The sequence below is a fragment of the Phocoena phocoena genome, chromosome 9 (assembly GCF_963924675.1).
Source record: "Phocoena phocoena chromosome 9, mPhoPho1.1, whole genome shotgun sequence".
NCBI classification, from domain to species: domain Eukaryota; kingdom Metazoa; phylum Chordata; class Mammalia; order Artiodactyla; family Phocoenidae; genus Phocoena; species Phocoena phocoena.
Genome location: NC_089227.1, coordinates 99,675,386 through 99,691,605, shown reverse-complemented (window position 1 = coordinate 99,691,605; position 16,220 = coordinate 99,675,386). Strand labels below are relative to the sequence as shown.

General features: G+C 47.3%; 1 protein-coding gene across 1 annotated transcript; it reads right to left on the bottom strand.

Moving 5' to 3' along the window:
* Window positions 1-724: 724 nt before the first annotated feature.
* GIMAP8 (GTPase, IMAP family member 8) lies at window positions 725-15,257 on the bottom strand. The gene is made up of 8 exons (XM_065883616.1): window positions 15,227-15,257; window positions 14,853-15,010; window positions 14,547-14,677; window positions 11,930-12,590; window positions 10,256-10,301; window positions 7,388-8,014; window positions 5,124-5,696; window positions 725-744 (listed from the first exon to the last, which is right to left on the bottom strand). The coding sequence occupies exons 1-8, from the start codon at window positions 15,255-15,257 to the stop codon at window positions 725-727; spliced, it is 2,247 nt and encodes a 748-aa protein (XP_065739688.1).
* Between the last annotated feature and the right edge of the window lie 963 nt (window positions 15,258-16,220).

Genomic DNA, 16,220 nt, shown 5'->3' with positions numbered 1-16,220 from the left:
GTAAAACAACTGCTGTGCTAATAGCTAGCACAGATGTTGACAAAACAACAGTTTCCAACTGTGGATAACAAACATCCTTCTACACTGCAACAAATGAAGCAAGTGCAGTAAAGCAACTACCAAAACGTGACCCCATTTATGATGAGTTTGACTTTCTAGCCAAACTCTTGTCAAAGCAAAAATTTGCTTGTTGCCACTTGCTATGTGATTGTAAATCTCACTTTGGAACTGGTTTTATAATGCAGTCTAGTGAAAGCTTCATACAGCCATTAGTACTATATGGGTTTGGAAATCAAGGAGACAAAGGGAGGTGCGGGGTGTAAAAAAAGATATTTTCAAACCAGTGGCCTCTGTTTTACAGACTCTGCAGGTGAGGAGGGGTGCAATGTAACTGCATTCTACTAGCTTTGTTTTGCATAGGCACAACCTGTAATCAAATGCAGAAATACAGCTGCTTTCTTAGCAAACATTTTCTTAGTATTTCCAGTGGAATGAGTAATTTACAAAGCAGTTCTAAGTGAAGTATCCAGTGAAGAGCTTGGAATGACTTTTAGAAATTCAGCCCTAAGAAACAAACAAGTACTCTTCTCAAGCTGCATGAGAAACCACCCCAGAATATGAAACCACAAAGGCAAAATAACGATATCATAAACAGCCCCTACAAAATAAAGAAGAATGAGGCCGAAAGCTGCAAAACAGGAAGCACATCACAAAATATCTTGTCTCAGTCATCATCATGAGACCCTGAGATAGAGGGGGAAAGGCAGGAACCTAGAGAAGAAGCTGAAAGTGTTACCGACCAGGGTTCTTGACCTTCCCCAGTCAATAGAAATTGACCAGAGGCCGGAAGAGAAATTCAGGAAAGGCTTTATCGGGGCCCCTGCTGCAGCAGGGGGGAGGGGAACAGACAGCAGGTTCCCTTGCTTGCTCGCTCCCCAAGGGTGAGGGTAGGAATGTGTCTGGGGGTCGGGCCAGAGGGGTGGCTTAGATGTTTTGCCCACCCCTCTGGTGGTTGAGTGCAGGGGGCATGCACAGTACACAGCTTTTGCTCCCAACACCCTGTTTTTGCTCCAGGCTCTTCAAAAGTGGCAGTTGTGGGGTTTTTTGTTTGTTTTTTGGTCTCTTTGTATCCTTTGGGTCCAGAATTTGCCCCAACTGCGAGCGCACGCAGTTATTTTTAGTCCTATATAGTTTCTTTGCATTTTGTAGCTTGAGGAGAGGTGTGTCCAGGTGCAATGTTTGCAGCATTGTAGCAAAGGGTCTCAGGTCCCAGCCTGTCTCAAAAGCAATCAAATAACTTGAAACAACAGGCAGCAAACAGAAAAAAGAAAAAAAAAAAAAACAGTTGGAGAAAATTCAAAAAGAGACAGACCTTCTCCAGGAGCTAGAAGATTTAGAATTGAGTCTTTTAAATATTCATAGAAAACAAGTTGGATACCAGAAATAAGTACAAATATATCTTCTTGTTAAACCTCATGGAGTACCTCAAATATTCTTTGGCCCACATTTGATGTTCATCTTAGTTTATTTAATATTCTGAATACACGGGAAATGTTTCAATGTTTGTTCAATTGTTTTTCCAACCTTTCAATATAAAGTGGGAAGGATGAGGAGTAAGGTTTTATTTATTTATTTATTTATTTATTTATTTATTTATGTTGCGGTACATGGGCCTCTCACTGTTGTGGCCTCTCCCCTTGTGGAGCACAGGCCCCGTACGCACAGGCTCAGCGGCCATGGCTCACGGGCCCAGCCGCTCCGCGGCATGTGGGATCTTCCCGGACCGGGGCACGAACCCATGTCCCCTGCATCGGCAGGTGGACTCTCAACCACTGCGCCACCAGGGAAGCCCATGGGGTTTTTTTCTATATTGAGTTGTATGATTTCTTTATGTATTTTGAGTAATAACCCCTTATCTGGCACATCATTTACAAATATCTTCTCCCATTAAGTAGGTTGTCTTTTTGTTTTGTCGACGGTTTCCTTAGCTGTGCAAAAGTTTTTAAGTTTAATTAGGCCCCGTTAGTTTATTTTTGCTTTGTTTCCCTTGCCTGAGGAGACAGATCCAAAAAACTATTACTAAGACTATGTCAGAGTGTTCTGCCTATGTTTTCTTCTACAATTTTTATGGTTTCCAGTACTACATTTAGACACTTAATCCATTTTCAGTTTGTTTTTGTATACGGTTTGAGAAAATGTTCTAATTTCATTCTTTTACATGTAACTGTCCAGTTTTCCCAATGCCACTTATTGAAGAGACTGCCTTTTCCCCATTGGATATTCTTGCCTCTTTTGTTGTGGATTAATTGACCATATGTGCGTGGGTTTATTTTTTGGCCCTCTCATCTGTTCCATTGATCTATGTGTCTGTTTTTGTGCCAGTACCATACTGTTTTGGTTACTGCGGCTTTGTAGTATAGTTTGAAGTCAGGAAACGTGATACCTCCAGCTTTGTTCTTTTTTCTCAGGATCTTATCTCGTAGGGCAGCTCTGCAAGTAATAAATTCTTTCCACTTCTCTTTATCTGGGGATGTTTTAAATTTCTTCTTAATTTTTGAAGAACAGTTTTGCTAGATAAAGAATGTGGGGTCGATAGTCTTTTCTTTCAGCACTTTGAATATACGATCCTATGGACCACTGGCTTCTATGGTTTCTGACGAGAAATCAGATGTTAATCTTGTTGAGGATCCCTTGTATGTTATGAGTCACTTCTCTCTTGCTGTTTTTAAGAGTCTTTGTCTTTTGTAGTGTGATTCTAATGGGTGTGGGTCTCTTTGAATTTATCCTACTTAAAGTTCATTGAGGTTCTTAGATGTGTACATTAATGGCTTTCATCAAATTTTGGAAGTTCGCAGCCATCATTTCTTCAAATATTCTTCCTGCCTCTTTCTTCTCTCCTCTGGCAATGTACATCACATTGTTCAGCCCACACATTCCCCACCTCACGCAGGTCCAGTGTCACCTGCTCAATCGTGGGTAGCACTCTGGGATTTGTTCCTGCCTTCAAGCTGAAGGGAAGCTCTGGGAAGAGGCGCAGAATGTCTTCTAGACTTTATTCTTCCCAGGTACCTGGCTCTAATACTGGTTACATCTGTTTGTCCTTGCTCAGAGTAGAAGATTCCTGAACTGGCAGAGGCCTAGTGAAGTGACTGTCACCCAGTTTAAAGGTTTTCAGGCATCAAAGGTGCAAAAACCACCAGAGTCAGGGTATTTAAACATTTTCATTTCCTCTCCATGGAAGCATGCTCTTCCCCCAAGTCAGAAAAATAGGAATCAGAAAGAAGAGGTGAATTCATAATATAATTCATCTTTATTATTTCACTCAACTGAATATATTTATACACACTTACCAGAATTTGTCGTATTAAGGGTTATGCAGAGTACAAAAGTATTAATGGTGACATTCCATGCTCTTATAAATGGGTTAATCTTGAGGTAACCTGATACTTTGAAATTTTAAAAAAGCAGATGATGTCCTAGATCATGTCCTCAAAGCATGTGTAAAGCGGTTAATATTGAAAACATCTGACCTTACATCTAACTGGGAGAAGACTCCATAGTTCTCACATGTCACCCACACCAGGCAGCTCTCAATATAACCTGCTTAGCCGTGAGTAGGACACCACCATCTTGGAACCGTAAGAAGCAACCTTAAGTATGGAGGCTGCATGCCGATGGGTGGGGGCAGAAAGGCAGAAAGAAGCTGGAACGTTGATGCCGCACTGGTCTCAGACTGCCTACTCCTGGACTTCTTAATGTAAGACACTATAAACCCCTAATGTGTTTAAGCCATTATTATTTGACCTCTTTGAGTTTTTTGGGATTTTTTGGTTTTTTTTTTTTAGCGGTAAGCGGGCCTCTCACTCTTGCGGCCTCTCCCGTTGCGGAGCACAGGCTCCGGACGCGCAGGCTCAGCGGCCATGGCTCACGGGCCCGGCCGCTCCGCGACATGTGGGATCCTCCCGGGCTGGGACACGAACCCGTGTCCCCTGCATCGGCAGGCAGACTCACAACCACCGCACCACCAGGGAAGCCCCTCTTTGAGTTTTAACCTAATTCCTAAGCCTCAGGGACAAGGAGGGTGGGGGAGAGAGGGAAAAAGAAAGGGAAAGAGAGAGAGAAGTATAAAGGAGTTCTCAATAACTTTTTCTAGAGGAAATCTAGAATTTTACTTAGAATTTTTGCAAGATCGTCTAATCTTGGCAATTTTACCATGCTTCTAATTTTTGTTCTAGTCTATTTCACTGTGAATGATTGGCAGTAAAGTCTTTTGATACTTCACAGACTCCTGTTCATTTCCTCAGGGACAGCAAAGGAAGGTAGACTAGGTCCCACTTTCCATTCCAGCTTGGACTGGGGAAAGAAGTAAGGAGTGGCCATCGTGTGAAGAAAGGAAGGCCCTGAGTGCTGCCGCAGTGGAGATGGAGAGCTCAGGGCACCTGGCAAGCAGTGCTGGGCATCAGAGAGGCCCACAGGAGTCCAGCTTCTCCATTCTGCCACACCCAGGAGTTGACTGGACATTGTCTTACCTTCATGTATCTGAATCCTCTGGTTCTTGTGTGACTCTCTGTATTCTGACCCCAGGCTGGCCTTGGCCCCAGTCCCAGTGTCTGTCCTGACTCCGATCTGTCTACACAGATGAAGTGATTCTTGTGACTTGATTCTGATCCTTAATATCAGCCTAATTAATCTCTGAAGGCTTTGCTCAGATTTCCCCGCCTTATTTTTTCTTTCTCTTTTGTTATCCCCTATTACCTGCCCCAGCCTGACAATTTATTTACCTACAAAGAGCTGAAGCACCACAGTGTGATATGCATTTACCTCTCAAGCCCTCAAAGTCATGGACCCTCTTCCCATCCCACCAGTCCTACCATGCCCCCCACCATGCTTGTAGCCTGAGGGTATCTCTAACTTAAAGAGACCCCGGGCATTTCAGCTTGCTATAGTAACTTACCTTTTAAATTATTTAGTAATGTGGGGCTTCCTACACTAACTTACCCTTTAAGTTATTTAGTAATTTTATAGTAATGTACTTTTTAAATTATTCAGTAATTTTGGGGGCTGAAAATTTTTCATTATTTTGCCTACATTCCCCCATGGGTGGCGATATTCATGCTCTCTACGGCACTTTATCAGGTCAGTAACCTCTGACAAAAGCTCTCTTGCCTGCTCTTCCCTGGCTTGGCCAGTTTCTTTGTTATTAAAAGCACAATATCTCCCCTTACATTTTTCAATTATGTCCCTAAGATATCTGTTATCTGTGTTTTTGACATAATCTTCAAGCTTCCCAGTCTCTAAGTCTTCCTTCCGGGTAAACAGCACAATCGTGTATTTCATAACTTCCTCTCCAAAGATGGTCTTTAATTCCGCCACTGCCTTTTTGTCCTCTCGCGTGATCCGTCCTATTTGTAATACCAGGACCAGAACCGTACTCCCTTCTTTATAGTAGGACAAACAGCGTGTGACCTCCTCATCGACCTGGGATGGACCCCCTTCAGCTCCAGACACCAGGCAGGGCAGGGGAGTGTCCACAACCACAACATCCTGCCCATCCCACGCCCTCCAGCCGCTCTGGCATGTCTTGGTGACCAGCTGTGCTTCCAGCTGAGAGTGGAACTCCGGCCTCCCGAGGATGGTGTTCCCACTGGCACTCTTCCCAGTTCCGCTCCTCCCCACGAGGATAATGCACAGGGACTCTGCAGAAGAGAAAGCAGGAAAGATTCGTGACCATGGGCTGATCTGGCTACAACTTTCATCTCAAGGTCAAGACTACTGCCATTAATCACAGCAAAGGATGCTCGGAAAGTTCCATCCCCAAGCACTGGAACAGCCTGTCAAAATTACACAGTCTGGGGCTTCCCTGGTGGCGCAGTGGTTGAGCGCCCGCCTGCCGATGCAGGGCACACGGGTTCGTGCCCCGGTCCCGGAGGATCCCACGTGCCGCAGAGCGGCTGGGCCCGCGAGCCATGGCCGCTGAGCCTGCGCGTCCGGAGCCTGCGCTCCGCAACGGGAGAGTCCCGCGTACCGCAAAAAAAAAAAGAAAAAAATGTCCCTATAAATGAGATGATAGATGCAGAAAGATCTTGCAATATGTATTACTGGGGTTCTCCTTCTGACTTTGCACTTGTACTGTGATCTCTCTCTTCCGTTCAGGTCTCACAGTTCTCGATTGTGAGTTTTTACCAAGTTACTGATATCTGCCTCAAAACGAAGAGAGAGGGAAGCCCATCCCACGTTCTTCCTTCTGGGAGAAAGTACTCCATTGCTTATCCTGAACCCGCAATCTCAGAGCTAAACACACAGGATTAAAAAGTACATTAAGTCCCTCTTCCATGCCCTCGGACGGTGCGGTTCTCACCCCCTCGGCAATCTGGTCTAAACTCCCCATCCCATATCTAGAGGCGTGAGCCCTCGTCTCCATCAAGACCACGCCCCTTTGTCCTCTCACAAGTAGATGCTCAGTTCTACCTCCTTGCTTCAAGTTGCTAGTGTACTCTCTGGAGCTCTGTACTCAGCCATGCAAACTCTACCCGTTCTCCAAAGCCTGTTTCAAATTGTGCTTCCTCCACGCAGCCCCTCCTGACTTTCCCACATGTCTGTGCTTTTAGGAGGCTGCCCAGCACCTGGCTCCCCATTAAGAATATGAAAGGGCACAACAAACAGATATGCCCCTTTTGGTCTGATGTTCTTCCCAGGTGAGGATCTTTGAAGCAGAAGAGAACGGGATGAGTAGAATGGGAAGAATCTCAGCTCAGGTCAATAGAATTTGTAGCACTGAGTGGACTACAAGGGGACTTCTGCTTGAGCAGTAGGTAAGTTAGTGTGGCTGGACTAATAAAGCCCACCTAGTGCCATGTGGGGCACGACCGTCATGAGGATTCAGGCTCCCTGTCCTTGTCCGGTCAAAACAGCCCCCCTTCTCCAACAGAGGGAAGAGTAAAGAACCAAGAGAGTAAACAAAAAGGTCAAGAAAGGCGGAGGGCAGGGAGGAAAGGAAGAGGCGGGGGGTGGGGGAAGGGGAGGAAGGAGGGAAGGGTAAAACCAATGAACCAGGACTGTCTCGGCACCAGAACTGAGTGCTAAGCCCTAGGCAACAGATACGCTGTGGGGAAGACAAGAGACTGGAAAAGGCCAACCCCTTCCCTCAAGATGCTCACCATCCAGTTGAAGAGATGGGAGAAGAGTCAGGAGACAATTATAGACCAGGTCAGGACAGTGCACATACAGGTACATCAATTTAGTAAAATCTGAGACAGAAAGGAGAAAGAGTCGGCTAACAGAAGAGACCTGTCCTTTGGACCTCCGCTATGCCCTTCAGAAAACAAAGTTCCCGTACATTTATATCTATTTTTAAGTATGCAGAAAAGGTTTTCTAGACAGCGTTTACCTTTCCCCCTGAAGGTGCACGGCTTGCCCCCATGCTGCTGCGCCACGCTTACAATTTTTTGCAGGAGCTCGTCCACCTGGCACTGTTCCTGTTCTCCCGTTGCTCTATAGTTGAAGATGCTGCATCGGTGTTTACATTCCTTGAGGAGCTCGTAGAGCCCTTTAGCTCTGCTTTTTAAGAACGTATCTAGATCTTGATTCCCTAGATCTTCTTTCCTGGTGAGGAGAACAGTCATGTACTCAATGAATTTATCTCCAAAAATGCTCTGGATGGTACTCAGCACCATGTGATCTCTCTCGTTGAAAGAGCCCAGTGGGGTCACCAGCAGGAAGGCATGGGGACCTGGAAAGGTGTTGTTCAAAAGGTCTTGTTCAACATCCTTTGCAGATGAGAAGTCTGGAGTGTCAATGATCAAAACTTTCCTCCCTCTCCAGGTTCTGCTCTCGGACTTACACCTCTGGGTTACTGGCTTTTCGCTGTATTGGGTCTCAAAGACCCGCCTCCCCAGAAGGCTGTTTCCGGCTGCACTTTTCCCCACACCATGCTTCCCCACGAGCAGGACCTTCAGTGCTGACGGCTCATGGTTCGGCTCACCTCCTGTAGCCTGGTGATGCTCTGCCCCTGGCCCTGGGACAAAAGGACAGATTCAGAGTCTCTTCTTACATTTGAATACAGAGATGTGGACGGGTTTTAGGATTTCTCATAAATCTCTTTTGAGATTTTAGAAATCTCTTGTCAGATTTTATAGAGAATGGCAGTGGTCCTCTGAACCAGTAGAACTCTAGACCCAGTCAGAAGCTACCCATCAAAGTGAAAGCCATGAAAAGGGCCATGAACAACCTAAGGGAGGTGTAAAGGGCTTCAGATTTCCCAGGAACATGAAAATGTTGAACTTGGCCTTCACTGGTCATGAGCCTCGGGATCCCTCTTATTTTGCTACCGAAGTTAACTACTGGGGTGTGAAGTTCACGGGCTAAGGCAGAACTGGGGAGAATGAGTTTAAAATGCATCGTAGTGGGGGGCTCCCCTGGTGGTCCAGTGGTTGGGACTCTGTGCTTCCACTGCAGGGGGCACGGGTTCGATCCCTGGTCAGGAAACCGGGAGTCCCACATGCCGTGGAGGGCGGCCAATCCAAATAAGAAAATAATAATCCAATTTTTCAAAACTTAAATAAAAAAATGCATCTCAGGAGTATGTTCATAAAATAGAATACAACTCGGCAATTTAACGAAAAGTGATGTACTGACATGCAGCCTGGATGGATCGCCAAAACACGCTCAGTGAAAGAAGTCAGACACAAAACCACATGCTACGTGATGTCATTATCTGAAGTACAAGAACACACAAGATTAATCCATGTTGATAGAAGCCTAGAGAGCGGTTCCCTTTGGGGAGGGACAGTAAGAACTTCTAAGGTGATGGAAATGCCCCATATCTTTATCTAGATGATGTCACATATGTGTAGATATGTAAACAACCCTCGACTTGTACACGTAAGATTTGTGCATCTCACTCTATGTAAATTATACCTCAGTAAATTACTGTAATAGCCTGCACCACAAAACTGTCTCTCCACACATACACTGTCCCCACCACTTCTCCCATGATCCCAAGTCAATACCAGACCCACTGGGCACATGACAGAGCCCACGGTTACAAGGATAGTCACCGAGCCTGTATCACCCAGGGCACTATCAGAGAGGATGATCCTCAGCGTCTGAGCCCCGAGTCTGGGAAGGGGAAAGAACACAGCATTTAAAGAAAGCAGCTGAAATGCTCGTGACACCATGTCCGTGTTATGCTGCCTTGGGAGAGTTTCTACTTCCCCCCAAATCACTTCACACAAGCCCACATCCTATAAAAAGTCTTCGCCAACACCCTCATTCTGAGATGCTCCTTGGTCCCCATGATGTGCTATATTCCCTCACTGCCACAAGTCAGTCCACCCAGTTTTGTTCGGTAACAGGAATATTCCTGGGGGTCTTGGCTGACGGGCATCGACAGAATTTTAACTCCCTACTGCTGTCTAAGTTCACGTATTTCTGGCTAAATATACTCAACTGTAAAACGAAAATAACACCGTCTTTATAGGATTGTTATTAAGGGCTATATTGTGAGGTTATGAGGATTATATATTATATGCTACTAGAATTGAATAACTTATGTTATATGTATATATATCCCAGCATATAATGTCAGTTGCAATAATTATCATTAAAATTTTAATTTTAATTATGATTTGGGGAAGTCCTACAAGGACAGAGATCTCATCTACCTTATTCACTACGAAATATTCAGTTCTTACACAGAGCTGGCCCAGAAATAACCCGAAAGTCCAACAACAAAGAGATGGGTGAATCTGTCACGTATGCGCATACCATGGACCACATTACGTCCACTGAACGGAACAAGGTAGCTCTACGTGTACTGACGTGTGCAGTGTGCACAATGCACCCTTAACGGCAATCATCACACAGATACTGAGCTCCATCTCTGAACTCTGCAGGTGTTATTCTGTTTAGTGTTATCCATGAAGAAGTGATTTCTGCCTCCCGGTAGGAGTCCAAAATTGGGTAGTGCTGGGTCCCAGGCTGGGGAGAAGAGGCTGAGTCAGGGAAGAAGCTGCAAGAGACAAGCCCAGCTCTGTAACATTTCAGGGAAGGCCGGGGACACCCGCGCGGGTGCCGCACCTACTCACAAGGGTTAGCAGTTCCCTGGGAGGCAGACTGTGGGCGCCAACCTGAGCTAGGGCTCCGGGGTGCATTTTTGTTCTGACTTCTCTAGATAATTTTTCCACTTCATTTTGATGCATGATGCATTCCAAAGAATACAGATATGGGCTTAACATTTTGTTAAGAATTATCTTACCATGTGGATGGTCCTCCCTCTGAGATGTAGCTTCATTCACACAATCCTAGGAAGAAAATAAAGAGGCGTATGATGCACACAGACCTAAAATCTCAGCTTTTCACAAAGTAAAGGAACGGAGACACAAGTATATAATTCAGAGTAATTCGATGATTAGGATGTGGCCAAATGAACGTCATGGTCATGGTCATGGTCATGGTCGCTGCTGGCATGTGTAGTCCTGTCCATGATGAAGCTGACCTTGAGACCCCACTGCCGCTGCAACAGGTTTCCCAGAAGTAAGAAGGGGGGTTTTGTTCTCACTCAGAGGAGCCCCACAAATGCCATCTAACCCAGGCATTGTTCCTGAAGCACTTTCTAACTTTACTTCTCCGCAGTCCCCAATAGTAAGAGTAATTCTTTCCAGTGTCTCCCAGAGTTCCTGCTATTCCTGGAGAAAATCCAGACGCTTAAGAAAAGCTTCTGGACTCCCTGGAAGAAGAAACTAGTCAAGTGATGGATGTGCGGTACATTTGAGGGACAGGGGAAGGGAGGAGATTGGAAATCAAGCTCCCCATGTATCTCCAATGTCTTCTTCCCTTACTGCACCCCCAGTATAGAGATGAAGCTTCTTCAAACGTGAGATCCAGTAAAATTTGGAACCTTCCCCATCCACATGGGCAAATGGAGACAATGAAGGATGAAGAGCTAAACACATAATTAACATCCCCTTCACCTGCCTGGGGAAGCCTCACTCCCAACATTTAAATTGGCATGAAATCAGAACTTTTAAAATCAACTAAAATATCAGTCTGGCTATTGTGTGTGAAATGGATGGGGATGGGGAGGGTAAGGCACAAGAATAAATTAGGGGGAAATTGTTATGCAAATATGTGTAAAATAGTACAGGCAAGAAAAGAGGTTGCCCTGGACCAGATGGTGGTAGTGGAGACAGAGAGAAGCAGGTGGATTCCAGGTGCCTTAATCACACAAGACGATGATCTCCTGGAAGTCGGATGCAAGCTGGCCGTGGTATCAAAGCTGACATCTGGGCTTAGGTTTGAACAGCATGATGGGCAGGACAGCCATTGACAGAGCTGAGAGGAAAACTGAAGTCTCAGAGATTCAAGAGGGAAAAACAAAAGTCTGGACGTGTTAACTCTGAGATTCTTTAAGAGAGCGATGTCAGATAGCAATTGGATGGACAAAGGAGTCAGAACTCAAGAGGAAAGACCTGGACTGGAGTTACTAATTTGGAAACTGTTCGCAACAGATGAAGCTCAAAGTTGTAAAAATGTGGAATCACCTGAGGACACAAGTATAGAGGAGGGAGGAAGGGCGAGAACCAAGCCCTGAAGATGCCAGCTGTCAGGTCACTAGAGGAGGACTCAGCACTCTCTGGAGTAGCAAGTGAGGACGAAGAAACAAGAAGAGGATAGTTTTACTGAAGCCAAGGGAAGAGAGGGTCTAATGAGTCATTTATGTGTCCAATACTATGAGGGGTAAAGTCAGATAAGCTCTTAAATATATCCATTAATTTGCCAATAAAGTATAACACTCAAAGTAGCCTCATCTTTCCAGTTTATGGATAAATATCCCTTTAAACAAAGCCTCTGCAACATTTCACTTATTTGTGCCTCTATCCCGCTAGCTCTAACAACAGAGACCCTTGGAGACCTTCACAAGAATCCTCACCTGGAATCCACTGTCTTCATTTCTGAAGTTCACCCAGTATGGTCCTTGGTTCTCATCCACCAAACACTGGACCTTGCAGAGGAGGTCCTTCACCTGGGCGTCCCGCTCATCCTCACTTGCCTTGTTGTTGAAAGCGCAGTATCGGCCGCCACAGTTTTGAACTAAGTCCCTAATAGACTTGTCACTTTCAATGTAATCTTCCAGCAAGCCATCCATCAAATCATCCTTCCAAGTAAAGACTATAATGATGTGCTTCCTGGCTTTAGCTCCAAACACCTTCTGGATGCCCTTGATTGTTTCTCTGTCCTCCACCTTATAATGGCCAATGGGAATTACCAGAAGCAAGGCGTCTAGCCTGGGAGCTGAGAGCTCCAGGCAGCACTCAATGTAGCCTTCCGTGTCATTGGCACAAGTTATTGAGGAGAAAAGGTCAGGAGTGTCGATGACCACAACCTCCCTCCCCTGCGTGGCCCCACTCTCTCTCTGGCACGTTTTAGTCACCATCTGCTCACTGAACCTGGACTTGAACACAGCTTTGCCCAGAATGGTGTTTCCTGTGGCACTTTTCCCTGAGCCATGTTTCCCTAAAAGAAGAAGCCTCAGTTCCAACATGGAGCAGTCCGGCTCTGACTCTCTCTCCTGACACAGGTTTCCACTGGTTCTGTTGGGACAAAAAGCAACACAACAATGTTCAACTCACAAACAGAGTGGATAGAAGAACAACAGGAAAGTACCTTCCGGGCTTCCCTCGTGGCACAGTGGTTGAGAGTCCGCCTGCCGCTGCAGGGGACACGGCTTCGTGCCCCGGTCCGGGAAGATCCCACATGCCGTGGAGCGGCTGGGCCCGTGAGCCATGGCCGCTGAGCCTGCGCGTCCGGAGCCTGTGCTCCGCAACGGGAGAGGCCACAGCAGTGAGAGGCCCGTGTACCGCAAAAAAAAAAAAAAAAGAATTACCATATGACATAGCAATCCCACTACTGGGCATATACACAGAGAAGACCATAATTCAAAAAGACATGCACCCCAATGTTCATTTAAGCACTATTTTCAATAGCCAGGTCATGGATGCAACCTAAATGCCCATCGACAGACGAACGGATGAAGAAGATGTGGTACATATATACAATGGAATATTACTCAGCCTTAAAAAGGAATGAAATTGGGTCATTTGTAGAGACGTGGATGGACCTAGAGACTGTCATCCAGAGTGAAGTAAGTCAGAAAGAGAAAAACAAATATCGTATATTAACGCATATATGTGGAATCTAGAAAAATGGTACAGATGAACCGGTTTGCAGGGCAGAAATAGAGACACAGATGTAGAGAACGAATGTATGGACACAAAGCGGGGAAGGGTGTGGTGGTGGGATGAATTGGGAGATTGGGATTGACATATATACACTAATACGTATAAAATAGGTAACTAATAAGAACCTGCTGTATAAAAAAATAAATAGAATAAAATTCAAGAATTTTTTAAAAACTTAAAAAAATGAAAGAAAGAAAGCTTTCTCCAGAACTCTTGTGAGACTCTAAAGCAGGCTCCACCTTCTTCCCAGGATAGAGCCCAAGGGGGACGAGGCTTCAGGCACCCAAGCAAAGCTTCCAGTGATGTAGGGATTTGTCCAACGTCAGGGGCAGTTCAGGTGCACAGAAAAAGGTGGTCAGAGAAGCTTCCAGAGCCCAGCCTGGAGAGAACTCAGTCCCAGCCCGGCAGGAGGAAGGAAGGGAGTTCATGGGTGAAAGCCCAGGAGGCTTAAATTTAGATAAAATCAGAAAGAGTGTTTTTGGCAAACACTGACCACTTTCAACCATCAGTTAATGGAATCCTGATTGTGCAAGGGTTGGGAAATATCACGAGAGTGAATGTGGAAAATCCGTGTCCAAACGGCCAGCTTCCCTGCCCGCTTCTGCTCAAGGAGGCAGGCAGCTCCCGCTGACTTCCCCGGGGTGAGGGTGGGAGTTTGCTTTGTGTCGCAGTCGTAATGTCAGGGGATGCCGGAGGAGCGGACCTACCCCCCTTTTTCTTCCAGGCCTTCATCTCAGCCCTGGGTGGGGCGAGCAGCTCCCTCCCAGACCCGCCTCTTCCTAGGAAGCTGCGCACAGACACGACTCCCCGGGGAGGGGGTGACCTCTGTGCCCCCCCAGGCTAGGGAGACCTGCGCTGGGGCGGGAAGAACACCCCAGAGCCCCTGAAATCAAGCCTTCCAGGTGGCTGTCTCCCCGCCCTGCGTCGGCCGCCTTTCCCATCCTCATGTTCACGTCCAGCACAGAAACCGCCACCACGCACATACGTACCTCGGTCCTGTCCCCTGACCTGTCACAGTCTCAGAACCTCCAGGTTCCGCGCGCCTCCGTCTCTGCATCGCTTGGCTGGGTGAAGCGGCTACTCTATCCCCTCAGAGGATGGAGCAGCGGCGCGGGGAGAGGAAAGCAGGGTCTGGACCAGCTTCGCAGGGTCAGGATCTTCCTGACATAGTGTTTCTGAGGAGGAAGAGCCTTTTAGAAATAGGTGTCCAATGCAGTCGGAGGGGAAGTTCAGAAGTGATGCCAGATCGCAGGGTGAGAACGTCTGGGTCAAGGCGGTCTGAGCCAGGAAGGGACCGCGCCCACCTACCCGGCGCGGTCAAAGGCTGGTGGGAGGTGGAGGGCGGAGGCTCCGCTGGGGCTGAGGGGACCCGGGCTGAGCCCCAGCCGAGCTTCGGAAGTGTCCCTCGAGAAGGATCGCTGTGCCGACGGCACAGGCGGCTGTGCGGAAAACAATCGGGGGCATTTCAAGGCTTTGCGCAAGCTGGGGGTGGGGGGAGGGCCCGGAGCCCGGAGCAGGTGTTTCTGCCCCAGCAGGTCCCAGCATTCACCGCTCAGCCCTGCCCTTTCCCGAGATTGGGGTGAAAACCGAAAGACATAGTTTACCTTCTCCCACCAACTCCTCGCCCTCCGTCTGCCCCGCAGCAGCCCGTACAGCTTCCTGTAACAGCTCCTCTCCTGCCTTCCAGAGGGCTCTCCCCGAACGCCTCCTCCGGAGAAACTCGGGGCCTCGGACCAGCGCTGCTTCCCAGGAGAAAGTGTTCTTTCCCGGAGCTAGACAAACATTTGAAATGCTAGAACGTTGATGCTTTCCAAGAGTTCATAAAACGAAACCCTATTGTGAGCCATAAGCGTTCAAAGCTTTCTTCTAGAGAAGGAAGTGAAACACAGAAAAAGACCTTATTTTATTTTATTGTGCTAAAAAAAAAAAACAAAAATAAAAACAACCACACACGTAACATTGACCATCTTAGCCATCTTTAAAGGTACAGCTCAGCAGCTTCAGGTGCGTTCTCGACATCGTGCCGAGAGAGTTCCAGAACTATTCCATCCCACAGCCTGGAGCTCTGGCCCCATTAGATGCCAATACTGCTCCCCCCTCCCCAGCCCCTGGTAACCGCCGTCTACTTTCTGTGTCTATGATTTAGATACTTCCTGTGACTGGAATCAGACAGTATTTGTCCTATGTGACTGGCTTTTTTCACTTAGCTTAATGTCCTCCGTGTGAGAGGACTTTCAATCACGGTGCAGAGGCCCTTGAGCTCACACTGTCACTCCAGGCTGGGTCTATGAATTGTCTGACGTGGGGCTGAGCCTTCCAGAGACTCCATGGAAGGAGGAGCAGTGGGGGCTGGACTGGGCTTTGAGGGGCTGCCGTGTCTCCTGGGATCCCCCTCCCCTCTGGTCTTCAAGTTAAGTCTGCTGGCACCGCTACCAAGGGCTGGGGTGACACGGCTACACCTTGGAGGGGAAACCGAAAGAGGGTCTCCCATGCCCCCACCCTCTTAGTAGGGAGGACCAGGTCCAGGAAGAATCCCCACCCTCCCTGGGGCACTAGATCAATTCACATAAGATCAACACATCAAAACCATCAGACAGGGGCTTCCCGGGTGGCGCAGTGGTTGAGAATCTGCCTGCCGATTCAGGGAACACGGGTTCGAGCCCTGGTCCAGGAAGATCCCACGTGCCGCGGAGCAACTAGGCCCGTGAGCCACAACTACTGAGCCCGCGCGTCTGGAGCCTGTGCTCCGCAACAAGAGAGGCCGCCATAGTGAGAGGCCCGCGCACCGCGATGAAGAGTGGCCCCCGCTTGCCGCAACTAGAGAAAGCCCTCGCACAGAAACGAAGACCCAACACAGCCAAAATTAATTAATTAATTAATTAATTTTTTAAAAAACCCAGCCATCAGACAGAAACCTGTCACGTGGCCAATCAGTCATCCCAGCTGTGTCACTCCCAGATGTGGAGGTCAGGTGAAGGCAGG